The sequence below is a fragment of the Sus scrofa genome, chromosome 1 (genome assembly GCF_000003025.6).
Source record: "Sus scrofa isolate TJ Tabasco breed Duroc chromosome 1, Sscrofa11.1, whole genome shotgun sequence".
Classification (NCBI taxonomy): domain Eukaryota; kingdom Metazoa; phylum Chordata; class Mammalia; order Artiodactyla; family Suidae; genus Sus; species Sus scrofa.
In genome coordinates this window covers 2,442,630-2,458,496 of record NC_010443.5, presented here as the reverse complement: position 1 = coordinate 2,458,496, position 15,867 = coordinate 2,442,630, and the positions used below count along the sequence as shown (strand labels likewise).

The window sequence follows — 15,867 nt, the reverse complement described above, 5'->3', positions numbered from 1 at the left end:
CTGAGTCTCAGTTTTCTCTTCTGAAAAATGGAAACAACAGGCCACCTCGAATGGGTGCTTTGGGGAGTCAAAGAGCTACCATCTTTAAAATGCTTAAAACAAGGCATTTCATGCTGAGACAACACAAAAATATGTCAGAGACACACCTCGTCTAGCTTGACTGAGTCCTTATTTTTAAGCCACTTTATCCACGATGATAATTTAATTAATGGTAACCTCTCCTCCCTCAGATGAGGTCTGCCAGATAAAACAAGGCGTCTTAGGAGTTCCTGCTGTGGGGCAGTGGGTTGAGACGCCAACTGCAGGGGCTCAGGTCCCTGCAGAGGTTCAGGTTCAATTCCTTACCCGGCCCAGTGGGTAAGAGGATCTGGCGTTGCCGCAGCTACAGTGTAGGTAGGTCGTAGCTGTGGCTCAGGTTGGGTCTCTGGCCCAGGAACTTCCATGTGCCGTGGATGCAGCCACAAACAAACAAGCAAACCAACAAACGCACACAGGGCATCTTCCTCCCTCGGAGCAGAGCCCCAAAGATCGGGAACGGGGGACCCCGCCGAGGCAGGGCCAGGCGCCGAGAGCAGGAGGGCCTCTCCCTCTATTTCCGCCCTCTCTGTTCTGCGGGAGGGCTGCTCCAGGTCCTCTGAAAAGTAGGTTATTTATTTTTTTCTGCATGTACCGTAGTGAAGCTTTACGATGAAGGGGTGGTTCACTTCTGCCAAAATGTCTCTCTCCATCTTCGATCTGACTCGGTCCCGAACTGCAAGACAGAAAGGCGGACTTAGATTCTGGGGAAGGTGGGGTACAAGCCACTCGATGCAAATAAGTTCCCCCAATTGTTGGTTGTAAGATTTTTCCAACATACACGAACGTTGTAAGACTGCCTTTAAATCCTTCACCCAGATCCAGTGCCTGTTGGACTCAGTCGGGGAATGGGCTGTTGAATTCGATGCCTGTTGAATGTCCGTTTGATACACTGTCTCTCCCTCCATCCCTCTCTCCCTCCCTTTCGCTACACATACACATATTTTAGCCCAAAATCCGACAACAAATTATCGACACCGTGACACCCGACCCCTGGTGCACTTACACGCAGCATCTCCTAAGCCAAGGACCATCTGTTACTTAATCCTAACAGGACTGACCATCATTGCACAGCATCATCCCATAGTCAAGCCACACTCGCTCTGCCCCCGTGTCACTTACTCTTCGTTTCCCAACCTCAGATTCAGTCGGGGTTCACACACCACCTCTGGTTGTTACATCGCTTTACCCCTTTTGCTTCTGGGAGAGAACGGTCCCGTATCTTTACCCCCCTGTGCTTTTGTGGGTTTGCTAAGTCCAGGATGGTTTCCTCGTCGAGTGGTTCTGTGTGTGTCTGACTGTTGCCCACCAGTCGCTCTAACTCCTGTATTTCTTGCAAACCGGGATTAGGTCTAGAGGTTTTGTAAGATTGAGGCTAAGCACTTTTGGCAAAAAACACATCCCAGGTGACGCTGTGAGCCTCGAGTTGCAGCAGGTGGGGGCGGGGACCTCCTTAGCCTTGCTCACGGGCGCTCAGGTGCAGGAGTCAAGCTGGCACATCACTGGCCTGTCACTGAAGGATGTAAACAGCGAGTAACCTGCTGGTGACACTTTCCATGGAGCCCTGGGGGTCCCCTCGCCAGCCTTCAGCCCTGGCTGCTGTACGTGATCCTTGCTTGGGTCACGGAGGCTTTGGGGGTCACAGAACAGCAACTGTCTCATTTCCGATGCAACTGGCGATGGAGAGGGAAACTCCTTCTTTCTCTGTCCCTGAGGGTGACTGTGGACTATGGACTTACAAACAATGACTGTGTGTTGCGACCAGTTGCAATATTATTCTTTCTGGTGCTGACATCGTACAAAGTGTGGCCATCGGGGAACGCAGGTGGAATTAGTTTTGAGGCAAAAACAAACAAACAAACAAACAAACAAAATCACCACCTGAGAATAAGAGCAACTCCAAGATCCCCATAAGCAACTGGTGCGTCCAGGGTGGGTCCCAGTGGTTTCCCACGGCCCTGTGCGGGTGACGGCAGGAGTCTCTCTCAGGTGTAAGTGTGACAAGTACCATGAATATCAGCTTTTGGACCAGGTATTTAAGTCGGCCATACTTTGGCCTTTCTTTCAAAGTTTTATTTAAGAAGTCCTTCCCAAAGGATTGTTGTAATTACAAAAACACAACAAAACAAAACCAAACACACAACTCAGCACACATGGAAAGCAGCACTGGCCAGCATGGGGAGAAGTTGGGAGAGGGGGTAAAATGCAGCAGGCACTGTGGGAAACAGCGGGGCGGGTCCCCACCAAGTTGAACATAGAACATACAACCCAGCAATTCCACTCCTGGGCACATGCCCTGCAGAGCTGAAAATGGGAACTCCAACAGGTATTGTACACCCCACGTTCCCGGCAGTACTACTCACAGCAGCAAAGAGATGGAACCAACCCAAGTGTCCATCGATAGGTGACTGAATAAACAAAAGGGAGTCTGTCCATGCAGTGGAATATTACTCAGCCCCGAAAAATAACATTCTGACACAGGCTACAGCAGGGATAAACCTTAAAAACACTCTGCTAGTGAAGTAAGCCAGATTCAAAAGGACACATACGTATGACTCCACTTATCTGAGGTCCCTGGAGGAGTCAAAGTCAGACAGAAAGTCTCTGGTGGGGGCCAGGGGCTGGGGGAGGGGAAGTGTTTATGGGGCAGACTTTCTCCTGGGGGTGATGACAAAGTTTGGGGTATTGACAGTAGCGATGGTCACACCATATCACGAATGTATCGAATGCCACTCAGAGATGGTTACGACGGCGGCCATCGTAGTCGGTACATTTTGTCATGATGAAAGAGAGCAGAAGGCCCTCCCTGTTCCTGGTCACAGGACAGCCTCCTCTTGCACCCGGTGCTCAGCCTCCTTAGGCTCCACCCGGGGCCCTGGCCACTCACTTCCCCCTGGGTCTGTGGCTGGGAGCCTGGAGCACACCCTGGCTCCGTCTCTCCCAGATCACAGGTGGCTCCCTGCTCAGTCTCCTCCTCTGTAGGTGGGAGATGATGAGGGCACCTGCCTGGTGGGGTTACTACAATGGGGCAACCTGTGCACACTGCAGGGCCAGGCACGCTCACTGCGTGGTCACCTGTGGAGCTGGCTTCACCGCACTGGTGATTCGGGGCTTTCTCTGATCCTTCTCCCGACTCCGCTGCTTGGCTGCTCCTGCGCAGACCCATGCCCTGTAACTGCAGTGGAGGACGGAGGCAGGACCCCAGGGGAGGCGAGCGATGACTCCACGGAGCCTGTGAGCACCCCGTTCAGGGGCCCCCAGAGGGCGGCTGCTCTTCCTCTGGGGACGCAGCAGTGAGCACATTCACCTCTGGAGGGATGTGAGGTGCTGGTGTGTGACGGCCGGTGAGCGAAAGCTCTGGGCGACTCCTTCGGTGTGACTTCTGGAAGTTTTGATACGACTCTCTAATTAAAACACATTTCATCTATTCCTCTTTCAAAAAGTTGTTGATGGTATAGGTGAAATAAGGGGCCTTGTCATTAAACACGACTGCAGGGACACAGCAGAGAGGAGGTCCTATGGCTCCATCAGGATGTGCCCAACACAGGCTCGTTCCCTGGCAGCTCTCATGGGTCACCAGTGTCCTGTGGAGGAGGGTGACCACAGGGCACAGGCAGCGCAATTCCTAGGAGACGGGACAAGGAAGCACTCTGCTCCCTGCCCCTCCCGAGCTACGGGGCTCCGCCAGGGTGAACCCCCAAAGAAGGGGTCTCACGAGTGTTAACAGACACCCAAGCTGAAATCCCCTCTCAGGATAAAAGATGCAGAGGATGCCAGCTAAAGCCCCTGAAGGAGGAGAGGACACGAAACAGCAGGATCAGAAAGACGTCTCTCGAAACACATGTACAGGCTGAGAAGGAGACCTCGGATGGAACTTGTAGGCAGGACCGCAGGAAGGAAGGGCGGCCGTGTCGGTGACGTGGGACCCAGGACCGCCCCTCCCAACAGGGGCAGACAAGAAGTCTCCCAGAGCAGCTGCTGGGTGGCCTGGGCCCCCCCACACGGTGGGGGGCCTGGGGCTGAGTGATAAGCAGAGCGGGGCCGAGACAGGCGGTCTGCTGTCACCCCAAAAGACACATCCTCCTGGGGGGAGAAGCCCTGTCCCCCATGACCTGGTGAAGCCGGTGGCAGAGGAGAGGGGCCTGCTCCTACGCCTGGTTGGCCATCTCCTCTCGAAGCCACTCTGACCTTGGTTAAGATAATCTGCAAACCTTCTGAACAGGGCCGATGCCACTGTCGCTGAGTTCAGATCTCTGGCAAATGAGGAACGCTCGTTAGTCCCGCATTAATTATTGTGTTTGTCATGGAAAACCAAGGCCATGATAAGCCTGGTGAAAAATTAGAAAATGAGATCTTACATTCAAATTCCCAAGCGGCTGTCCAATTACAGCGTGAAAATAAATATATACTTTCTCCCGACGTTTTACACAAAAATAAATCCCGGGGTGTGTGTGTGTGTGTGTGTGTGTGTGTGTGTGTGTGTGAGACTGGGTCACTTTGCCGTACAGCAGAAATTGGCACAACATTGTAAATCAGCTATAACTTAAAAAAAAACTCAAAAAAAGTTACATATTAAAAATTAAGTGGGAAAACGCTAACAGAGATGAGCACGCAACTGATGATGTCTGGGCGGGAGTCTTTCTCGAACAAAAGCGGCGGAAGCCAAGAGCAGAGGGAAGCCCCATGGACCAAGTCAAAGCACAACCACAAACTTCCCACCCAAAAGGTCATGCGATTAAAAGGCAAACGAAAAATGTAGAGATTATCTGAAACAAACAGAAAAAGGGCCAGGAGCCTAAATCAACACAATCTCTACACCCTCTTACTGTGTCTCAAATCACAGGAGAAACCCAGACCCCAGTCAACAGCAGAGAAGATGCATCGTTTGGGGATATGATGCTTTCACAAACGTGTTCTCTAAGACTGGCCCCAGGGCATGAACTGGAGACACACAGGCATACTGGGTCCAGGGGGGCAGGAAGCAGGCAGGGCGAGGACTGGATCGCCGCAGACGACTAACGAGGGACCTGACCAGGGCCGAGCTACCACAGTGTCACAGGACAACTGTCACAGGGCAATGCCCTTCGGGTGTGAAATAACAACGAGAGGCCGGCTCTCCAAAGGCGACAGGGGGAGGGGTCTCCAGGTGTGTGCCAGCCTACACCCTGCCTCCCACTGCCCACTGCTGCTGGTGGCAGTCACTCAGGCCCCCAGGGATGGAGCCAAAGGCCTGGGACCGTGCCTCGGCCTCCCGATGTACGGCTGCGGAGTAGTCCCTCCACCAAGAAGGAAACCCACACGGAGAGAACGGGCTTCATTTGCTGACACCGAGGAGCTGGCGCTGCCCCTTGGATAAGGGCCCCGAGGGGTTCTGATGTCTGCGATGGAGATGCAGCAAAAAGAGAGCCCAGTGAGGTGCCCTCTGTCTCCCTCCGTTGTTACGTCACTGTGTCACCGAAGCACAGGAATGGTGGGACCCCCGCGCCTGCCCGAGAGCAGTGTCCCCAGCCACCTCCCGCTGGGTGTCCCCAGCCTGCCCAGCGTCTGGAGCCTCCCTTGATACTGACTCTCTGCTGCTCCACATGTGAGCCTGGAATCGAGTGGGGCTGGCGACCTGAGATGCAAAAATCCAAATGTTCTAGGCTATTTCGAGATTCACAATAAACTGAGGATAAATGAAAACGCTTGGTGCTTCAAACCAGCCCTGCCCTTGTGGTTGGCCCTCAAGGCGGGGGACGAGGGCGACGTGCTGTCCTTGGCTGCTGTGCTCTGTGCGGCCATCTGTGCCCTTCGTGTGTCCTTCAGCCTTCAGGCGGTGCCACCTCTGGGGCTGAGAGGAAGGTGGAAGCCCCTGTCCACCTGCCCCACCCGAAGGGCAAGCTCTCCTCCCCAGAAAAGGAGGGGACGCACACCGTGTGGTCACAACTCAGATCCAGAGCTGCTTTCTGGAACCCGCCCCCTTCTCTCAGGTGGGGCCTGTGTGCCCCCAACTTCCAAGCCTCTCCTCGCCCCCCATTAGACTATTCAGGGGCACGTCCCCTGCCCTCACCCGTGAGCTCCTGCAGAATCGAAGGTGCTGGGCTGGTCTTCTCGCCTCCACTGCGTGGCCTGCGCCAGAGCCCAGGAGTTACAGAGCTGGCCAATGGCCCTTGGAGCCCTAACAAAGTGTCTTGAGACCCAGAGTCCTCTGAGGTCTCTGGGAAGTGAGACACAGAAATGCAGGGAGGTCCCTTTTGCCAGGCGGCCCAATGACTTGGCAGCCTGAGTGGTTCTGAGCCGCAAGGCTCCCTCTGCGTCCCTGCCTCCCTCGCACGCACGTCACCAAAACTCTCCGTAAAACGGGGAATGCGACCTCATAGTGCCAGCTGGAAGCGCTCATGAACTTGACCTTGAAGTTCTCAGCACCTGCAAGCTCAGAATCCCTGGTAACAATACGAACCTGCTCTGGAGGATGGATCTGCTGCACCTGCGATGAGGCGGGCCCGGAATCCTCTCGCTGGAGCTGGACGCCATTGCTTGCATGGTTCTGATTTTAAAAGAGCTCCATCGATACGCATGCTACCTTCACATCATGTGATACATCACGCCCGATACGACGTCGCCGTATTTCACCACATTCTATTACACAGAGACCGTGTTTCCAAAGACAGTGAAGGGGAAGATAAAAACTGGCGGGAGTTCCCTGCTGGCTCAGTGGGTCACGGATCCGGTGCTGTCGCTGCTGTGGCACAGGTCTGATCCCTGGCTCGCATGCCATAGGCGCGGCCAAGAGAAGAAGAACCACAACAACAAGTGTGGTCCCATCAGTCATGGTGAAGGCAAGATGGCCAGCTGGGCAGCACAGCTTGGAAGAGCCGCAGGGCGGTGGGGCGGGGCTGTGACAGCCCTGGGGACCCGGGCGCAGGACAGCACACGCTGCACGTGACTGCGGGTCCACAGGCTGCCGCGGTCACAAGGAGGCCGGAGCCTTTTAACCGGTCACCAGGGTGCTGACGTCCAGGCTCTGGCCAGCGGAGTGGCCACCTACCTCCTTCTGCCTCTGCCCACAGACCCTGCCAGGCCCGAGGTTATACCCTGAGGCGTCTCCTGTTTGCGGAATAAAAATCCGTCTCCACACAAGGTCCTTCAGCCTTCAGAGGGCTGATTCCCAGTGAAAGCCCCCCCCCCCCGGAAGCTGTGTCGTAAACACGCGGTGGCCCAAATGCACTTACTCCAGAGAAGAAAGGAAGGCAGACAGTGATGAATAACACAAATAAAAATGCTCACCACGGCAATTATCGTATCAGGCGCCGCTTCTCAAAATTTGTTTTTCCATTTTCTTTATGCTAAATTATTTAAAACAAGGAGTTTCTGTGTCACTCAGCAGGTTAAGGATCCGGCGCTGTCACCACTGTGGTGCGGGTTTGATCCCTGGCCTGGGAACTTCCACGGGCTCGGCCAAAACCGCGTTACTTCAAACAAGGCCAACAGGGTTACTTGTCCCTTCTTTACTGGAGAATCCTTCTGTGGGGAAAAGTTTCATATTTACAGGCAGTAAAGATGCAAGTAACATAAACATCTATTTCCCGCTTTTTATCTCCAATGCAAGAAAAGCAGTTCTGGTAGAAACGGACAGATGGACGACACCACGACAGGCAGGAGGCGCGTAGCGACAAGTCAGGGCTGTGACACGGGACGCTCATGTGCTCCTTCGGTCTGACATCATCTGCGAAGAGGCTCCCTGAGCATAAATACCCGGCTAGAGCAGGGCAGGCGTCCTGACGGGAAATGGTGCCCTGGACGTGGGGCACAGGCCGGACCCAGGCGCCCGTGACCACGGGAGGAGCAGGGATCCAGACTCCACCCCCTCCAAGTCACGTGATTCCACATGAATGGCTTCGCTGCTTCATGCTTCAGTTTCCTCTTTTTTTTTTCCTTTTGCCTTTTGTCTGTCTTTTAGGGCCACACCTGCGGCATACAGAGGTTCCCAGGCTAGGGGTCGAATAGGAGCTACAGCTGTCAGCCTACACCACAGCCACGGCAACGCCAGATCCGAGCCGCATCTGCGACCTACACCACAGCTCAGGGCAACACCGGATCCTTAACCCACTGAGTGAGGCCAGGGATCGAACCCAGGTCCTCAGAGATGCTAGTTGGATTCGTTTCCGCTGAGCCATGACGGGAACTCCCAGTTTCGTCATTTGTGAAAGGAGGATAAGAACAGCCATGGGGCGCTTGCAACGTGAGTGTGGAATCTGCCTCCCTTCCGCCCCCCCCCAGGTTTGAAATCATCCAGATGTGCATCAGCGACACCAACGAACTGGCATGGAAATGAAATCTGTTCAAACGAGGGCACCGATGGAAGCCTAGTCTCTAAGTCAGTATTTTTATTATTTTTAAAAATTTTCTTCTCTTCTGGACGCACTTGCAGCATATGGAAGTTCCTGGACCAGGGATCGAATCCAAGCTGCAGCTGTGACCTATGCCACGGCTGCAGTGATGCCAGGTCCTCAACTCACACACCACAGCAGGAACTCCTAAGTCGGTGTTTTTAGGCCAAGCATCTCAGAGAAGAGGAAACAAAATGGTGCTGCGGGTGACATTCCGAGGGGTGAAACTGGGGGGGCTGGCTCTGGGTAGGGACTCTTTCTAAGAAGTTGTCATCCACAGGAATTTGATCCCCTCATTTCTGACCTGGTCACCCCACCCCCGCACGCACGCACACACACACACACACACACACACACACACACACACAGCTTCCACATTCCCTGGAGCACACGCCGCCGACATTCCGAGTGCAGGGATCAGGGCTCTGACCCACAATCAGAAAGCACCGTTCAGGAGGTCCCATCATGGCGCAGTGGTTAAGGAACCCAACTAGTATCCATGAGGTTGCGGGTTCGATCCCTGGCCTTGCTCAGTGGGTTAAGGATCTGGCGTTGCTGTGGGTGTGGGGTAGGTCACAGACGTGGCTTGGATCCTGCGTTGCTGTGGTTGTGGGATAGGCCGACAGCTACAGATCCAATTGGACTCCTAGCCTGGGAACTTCCATATGCTGCGAGGGCGGCCCTAAAAAGACAAAAAGACAAAAAAAAAAAGGAAGTGCCGTTCAGGGGACCACTTCCCTCTTGCCTCCCAGCCAGGGGCCCGGTGACCCACCCACAGCTGCCATGAAACACACTGAAGTGACCATGCTGGTCTATTAGCTACCTGCTCAACAGATAGATGCTGCTGGAATAATATATATTTTTACCTTTAGAGTTATCAGAACACAATATATTTCCTTTAAAGCGGGAAAGTGTATCACCTTTGGGCTTAGAAAGTTGACTTATGAGGAAAACAGATGAAAAGCTAGTTAGGCGTGAGAACACAGATGAAGTCCCATTAGAAAACTATCACTGCAAAGACACATTTCATATAAACGCTCTTCCGCACGGTGGAGAGGTGGCCCAATGCTCGTGGAAAGGGGAGAGTTCTACCCAAGAAGCCGTCCCGGTGGGTTTTGCGATCCCCGCAGGTGCCAGGCCTGCTGAGGAACCGACAGGACTGGTGGCCACACAAGGATCACGGCGCTGCCCGTAGCTGGAGGAAGCAGGGCTGGACCTGGACGGAGGTCTTTCTAACCCGATGGCGGTGAACGCTCGGCCTCGTCCTCACTCCCGCCACTCAGGCTCAACAGAACCTCGACGAAGGGAGTCCTAACACGCCAGTTTTCATGGAGAAGAGGACGGGAAGTGGTAGAGCCGACCCTGAGCCCGTACATCCTTGACAACCGGAGCCTCACGTCAAGATGAGCGAGGCGGGGTCTGTTACTGACAGCATCTCACTTGGGCAGCAGGAAATGGAGGCCGGGAGAGCGTCCCCAAGGGGACACGGCCAGGAGAGGCCACACTGGACGGGGCCCCGAGGTCCAGCGTCTGTGCTCCCGACCACCGGCGGGTCCTCTCGCTGGCAGCCCACTAGAGACACCCGGGAGGTGGGGGTGCAGATTCTCGTGCCCAGACCACACCCAGACCAAGGACTCAGGGACGCTGACCTGAACGGGTGCCAGCACCTTGTGAACGTGCAGCTCCAGCTGGCGGCCAAGGCCAGGCAGCACCTTATTAATGTGGGTGGCAGTGTCCCCACTGGACAAACTCCCTAAGCAGGGGGCAGAGAGCAGCTTGCTCCACTTGCGGCCTCCTGCCTGGGGACACGCAGATAAGGTCTTTTTAAGCCACACTCCTCTTCAACCCAAAGCGGGGCGTCGCCTTCGGAATTCCTTCTGCGGGGACCTTGTTGTTTAGAAAGGTCACCTGTGACAACTCAAAGTGGGGTCTCGGTCCAGGACCCCTGTCAACAGGAGACCGCGGACACTGCGGGAGGGCCCTTCAGGGCCGGGGGCCGGGCAGCTCCACCCCAGGGGCTGCGTGGGGAGGTCGGAGCCTGGGGGCGGCCCACGCCTGCCAGCTTGTCACACCGATGGCTGCTCGGCAGCTGACATTCTCCCCAGAAAGGAGGGCAGGTGCCCGCCAGGTCCAGATCCAAACTCATCTACAGGCGGAGCAGAGCGGTCCGAGGCTATTATCTGTCTGTCGAGCTCTTCGGGATCCGAATGACAGCGCCCCTCGCTTCCCCCGGGACCGGCAGCGCGTCTTGGAGGCACGAGGCCGAGTCCTGCCGTCCCCTGCCCTCCGGCCCCCCCATCGCCCCCTCTCAAGATAATCGCGCTATTCAAGTCCCTTGCGAGTTCCTGGGGTGGAGGTCCGTACTTTCAGGGGTTCCGGTCACGAGCGTGCCCGTCAGCCGCGTTCCTCTCTTCTCCAGCGCGTCCTTCCGATGTACCAACGAGCCTGCAGACGGAGGGTGCACCAAGGAGCGCGGGCGGCTTATGGCCCCGTGGGCGCCGCAGGCTCACGGAACGCGGAGGCGTTGGAGCCCAAAGGGCTTCAACAACCCCTTGAACCGCCCTCTCCGCTCACGCGTGAGGAAGGAAGGTGTGAGAGTGGGGGCGGCCGCGGTGGCACGGAGACCCTGCCCCCCGGCTGCCCCGGCCGGCCCTCCGGGGAGGGGTCCAAGCCCCGCCTCACACAAAGCCCTGTCTTGTGAATCGTTACATTTCTCTTAAGAAATTCAGGTCTGATGTGCATGTCTGGAAAAACAATCTATTCCTTAGGGAAGGACCATTCCGAAACGTGAAAGAGCATAGGACATAAAATAACGTTTGGTTTGAAAGCTGGCTTTTGTTTTTTTTCTTCCATCTATTCTAGACATTTTTGGTTTGATTTAAATCCTAAGGCCTATAGAAAAAAACGCACAAATTGTCAGTTATGTATAACATTATAAAGGAGACATCTTTGTAACCACTGCATAAGTCAGCTATGGAAAAATATGGAGGTTACAGGTATCCCCATAAATTCATTTTTCCAATACGTGTCATTAAATGAGCAGGCATCCTTAAATAATGTCTTTTCAGTTTTTCTAAACAGACACATACAATATTAATAAGAGCTTATTATGCTCAATAGTATGTTTCATGGCTTCTCTTTTTTTTTTCTTTTCTTTTTTCTTCCCTTTCCTTCCTTTCTTTTTGGTTTAGAGAAGCCCTTTCAATATTTCCTTTAACCTGGGTTTTGTGTTGCTGTATTCTTTAAGTTTTTGTTTGTTGGGAAAAATTTTTATTTCCCCTTCTATTTTAAATGATATTCTTGTTGGATAGAGTATTCTAGGTTGCATATTTTTTTCCTTTGAGCACTTTAAATTTCTCTTGCCATTCCCTCCTGGCCTGTAGTGTTTCTGTAGAGAAATCAGCTGATATTCTTATGGGGGTTCCCTTGTAGGTAACATTCTGTTTTTCTCTTGCTGCCTTTAGGATCCTCTCTTTATCACTAACTTTTGCCATTTTTATTATGATGTGTCTTGGTGTGGGTCTGTTTGGGTTCAGTTTGTTTGGGGCCCTCTGTGCTCTTTTTTTTTTTTTTTTTCATGGCTTCTCTTTTTTTTAGCAGTCCCCGAGGCACACGGAAATTCCTGGTTCAGGGACTGAATCCTCGCCACAGCAGGGACAGTGCCGGATCCTTAACCCACGGAGCTACCAGGGACCTCCTGAAAGCTAGCTTTAAAGGAGCACAAGGAAGTGGGAAAAGCTTCTGGATTTATGCTTATATGTCTCATTCTCACCACATAAAAATGATTTTACAGCAAGCATATCATTGTGGAATATTATAAAAATAACTTTTTATTATGCAAAGTCAAACACGCTTTATGTTTGTTGAAAACTTAAAATAGAGAATGTAGAGAAGAAAATAAAAGCTCCAGGAGTTGTGGCTCAGCACTGACGGAACTGACCAGCATCCGTGAGGACGCAGGTTCAATCCCTGGCCTCGCTCAGTGGGTTAAGGATCCGGTGTTGCTGTGGCTGTGGTGTAGGCCGGCAGTGGCAGCTCCAATTCAGCCCCTAGCCTGGGGACTTCCTTATGGTGCAAGTGCGGCCTAAAAAAAGAAAGAAAGAAAGAAAGAAAGAACGAAAAGCTCCCCATAATCCTCTGATTGCTTTTGTCGGGGTGTGATTCCTACGAGATGACATATATTCGATACTTGTACACACAGAGGCATCTACTCCTGCCGACGGAGGCGGTCACGCGTTCAACAGCATCGCGGTTGCTCCGGACACACAACTTTATATCCTGCCTGGTCTGGGCAGCCTTGTCTCAGGAGCACCTTCTCAAGGACTCTGGGCTGGATGATAAACCAACGTGGAGACATGCGTGCTCTTGGGAGGCTGAAGTCCCTGAGACGAGTGTCTGCACAGGAGGGGACAGGCAGGACCAGGACTCTGCAGGGTGAACGCAGACTCCCCTCGGGTTCCAAGTCCTTTCCTATGACCCCCCCCCACCATCGGGGGGCTGGAGGGGGTGAGATTGTGCTTGGTGGGAAAGAGGAAATGGCTAGGGTGACCGGAGGAGAAGAGGAAGAGGCTGGGGTGCTGGGCGCAAGCAGGTGAGGCCACTCAGACCTGCTGGCGGAAGGGGCGACGCGGGGGCATCTGGTCAAGGATGAGCTGCTGCAGCGTCCGCTTGACCCGCCTGTGCCTGAGACCACGGGGAGCTGCCCTCCGTGTCTGAGAGCAAACCCCATGCTTCGAGAGTGAAACAGGGGGTTCCAGCAAATGGCCATGTTACGTAGCAGCTGCGCATTTTTGAAACAACAGCTTTACTGAGATAGAAATCACTGACCACTCAATCCGCGCATTTGAAGCGCACCAGTCAATGCGGATTTGCGGAGTTGTTCAGCCATCGCCACAGTCGATTATAAGCCACATTCATTCCCCCCCAAAAAAGTCCAGAGTCATGGAGCCACTCCCCGTCTCCCCAAACCCCAGCCTCGGCAACCGAGACTCTACCTTCCTTGTCTGTGGAGTCCCTGGTCTGCATTTTCATATAAATGGCACCTGACAACACGGAGACCTCTGCGCCTGGCTGCTTGCGCTCACACGTCTTAGAGGTTCATCCATGTGCTGAACTATATGCATAGGGTTCCACTCCTTTCTTTTTTTAGGGCCGCACCCGTGGCGTATGGAAGTTCCCCGGCCAGGAGTCAAAAAGGAGCTTCCACTGCAGGCTACACCACAGCCTCAGCAACACTGGATCCAAAACACGTCTGCGACCTACACAAGAGCTCACGGCAGTGCCAGATCCTCAACCCACTGAGTGAGGCCAGGGATCAAACCCCTGTCCTCATGGATGCTAGCTGGGTTCATTTCTGCTGAGCCACAACAGGATCTCCAGTATTTCATTGCTTTTATTGCCAAATAATATTCCACTGCGTGGATGTACCACAGCTTATGAACAAATTGATGGATATCTGGGGGTTTCCCACATTTTGGCTACTGCGATCAGCTAGCGCTGCTCCCTACACCTTCACGTACAAGTTTGTGGGCAGCTGAATGCTCTAGTTTCTCTTTTGGTTACACATCTAGGGGTGGAAGAGTTGGGTCGTGCGGCAACTCTGTTCAACTTCTGAGGAAGTGCCAGAGATGCTGTTCGTGTCTCAGCCATTCGGATCTTCCCGAACTAACGAATTTCTAACTGGATCTTCTGTTCCTACAGAGCTACGGCTGTAGCTGAAGAGATTATTTCATTCAAACTTGGGGACGGAACGTCAAAACCTGGTTTGTTTCCGGTACATCTTTTAACAAACAATTCTTGAAAATTATATTATTATGAGGATCTTAGACTATTTGGCCAAGTTCAACTGACAGACAGTTTTAGAAATATGATTGTAGCTACAATAAAAAAATGCTCACTATAAAAAGCATGGCTTAAATTATGGGGCTGAGTTAAAAAGGCCAGTGTCTGCAATACGCTAGAAGGGCTACGTCACAGAAGCCAAAATTTTCGTGTACAGAAGAATTACTAGGACAGTTGTTAGAAAAGTCCATTCTAGGCCCTGCCCTAAGAGACGAGGACCCCCTAGGTCAGGAGCGGGGCCTCGGGGACTCTTGCTAACAACGGTCCCCAAAGCCGCACGGGTGATTCGGCCGCAGGCTCCCGTCCGGCCAGAGCGGCCAGTGTCTGTGTCTTCCTCCACTGGCTCTGCCGCCCACGTCGGCTCTTCCCACCTCCCGCGGGAGACCTGCCCCCACCCCCCCACGGCCCGCCTCACCCTCCTGAGTCTTTCCAGAGCCTCGTGGGGAAGAGCTCGTCTTCCTGCGCATCTGCGATGTTTAGGTCTCTACATTTTTTGGGGGGGGGGGTCTCTACATTTTCGGTCCAGGCATTTATCGTCATACATTGTCGGTTCTATGTGGCCCAAAATGCATCGTCTTTACCGGCTGACAGTAAGGGACTTGAAGGCAGAGAATGACATATTTTTCAGTGACGCCTGCACGCAGGTGCTGAGGACTGTGCGATGTAAGACCTAAAAAGTCTATCTCCGAGCTCCCATGTGGCACAGCAGAAACGAATCTGACCAGTATCCATGAGGGCACAGGTTCGATCCCTGGCCTCACTCAGTGGGTTAAGGATCTGGTGTTGCTGTGAGCTGTGGTGTGGGTCGCAGACGCAGCTCGGATCCCACGTTGCTGTGGCTGTGGTGGAGGCCGGCAGCTGTAGCTCTGATTCGACCCCTAGCCTGGGAACTTCCGTATGCCTCACCTGTGGCCCTAAAAAAGCCAAAAAAAAAAAAGTCTGTCTCAACATCTGTGAATTTCAGACCTTGTGTACCCATGCCCTGACACACAGCCCCCCACCCCAACAGGAAAAGACCCCCCCCCCGCCCCCTAATGGTTCCCCTACAAGCCAGACCGGCTATAACTTACCTGCTCTCCAACCTAAGTGGCTTGCGTCCCCTGCCAGCCCACAGAACCATTCAAACAAGCCCATCACATCCTCCCTGGAACCAAGGCCCACCCCACACTTTTGTTCCTACAAAGCCTATGCCTTCCTGGCCCTGGTACTTACTCTGCTCCCGAGCAGCCCTGCATGGCCCCAAGTGGTGCCCAGTGAAGCCTCCTCTCCCCCAGGCGATGAGTCTAGGTGACTAATAAACTTCGTCCTCTCAGCTGCCAGGCCAGGTGTGCTCAGCCTTCTTGCTCTATTGAGGGCACTGGATCCCTCCCTCAACCAACAGGGAACAGGGGGTGGTCAGAGCTCGGTTCTATGAGATGCTGGCTAAACGACCCCGAGCTTGGAATAGAGATCTTAGATAAGAGCTTATCTATTTTTCTTCTGCTTTTTAGGGCCACATCTGTGGTATATGGAAGTTCCCAGGCTAGGGGTCACATCGGAGCTGCAGCTGCCAGCCCACGCCACAGCCACAGCAATGCAGGAC

The 15,867-nt window shown here is 53.5% G+C and overlaps 1 protein-coding gene across 1 annotated transcript in view; it reads right to left on the bottom strand.

The window, feature by feature from the left end:
- The window catches only part of RPS6KA2 (ribosomal protein S6 kinase A2), a 318,780-nt gene that overhangs the window by 64,108 nt on the left and 238,805 nt on the right, over positions 1 to 15,867 (bottom strand). The window contains 1 exon segment of the mRNA XM_021086109.1: positions 671 to 751. Coding sequence (XP_020941768.1) covers positions 671 to 751 — 81 coding nt within the window.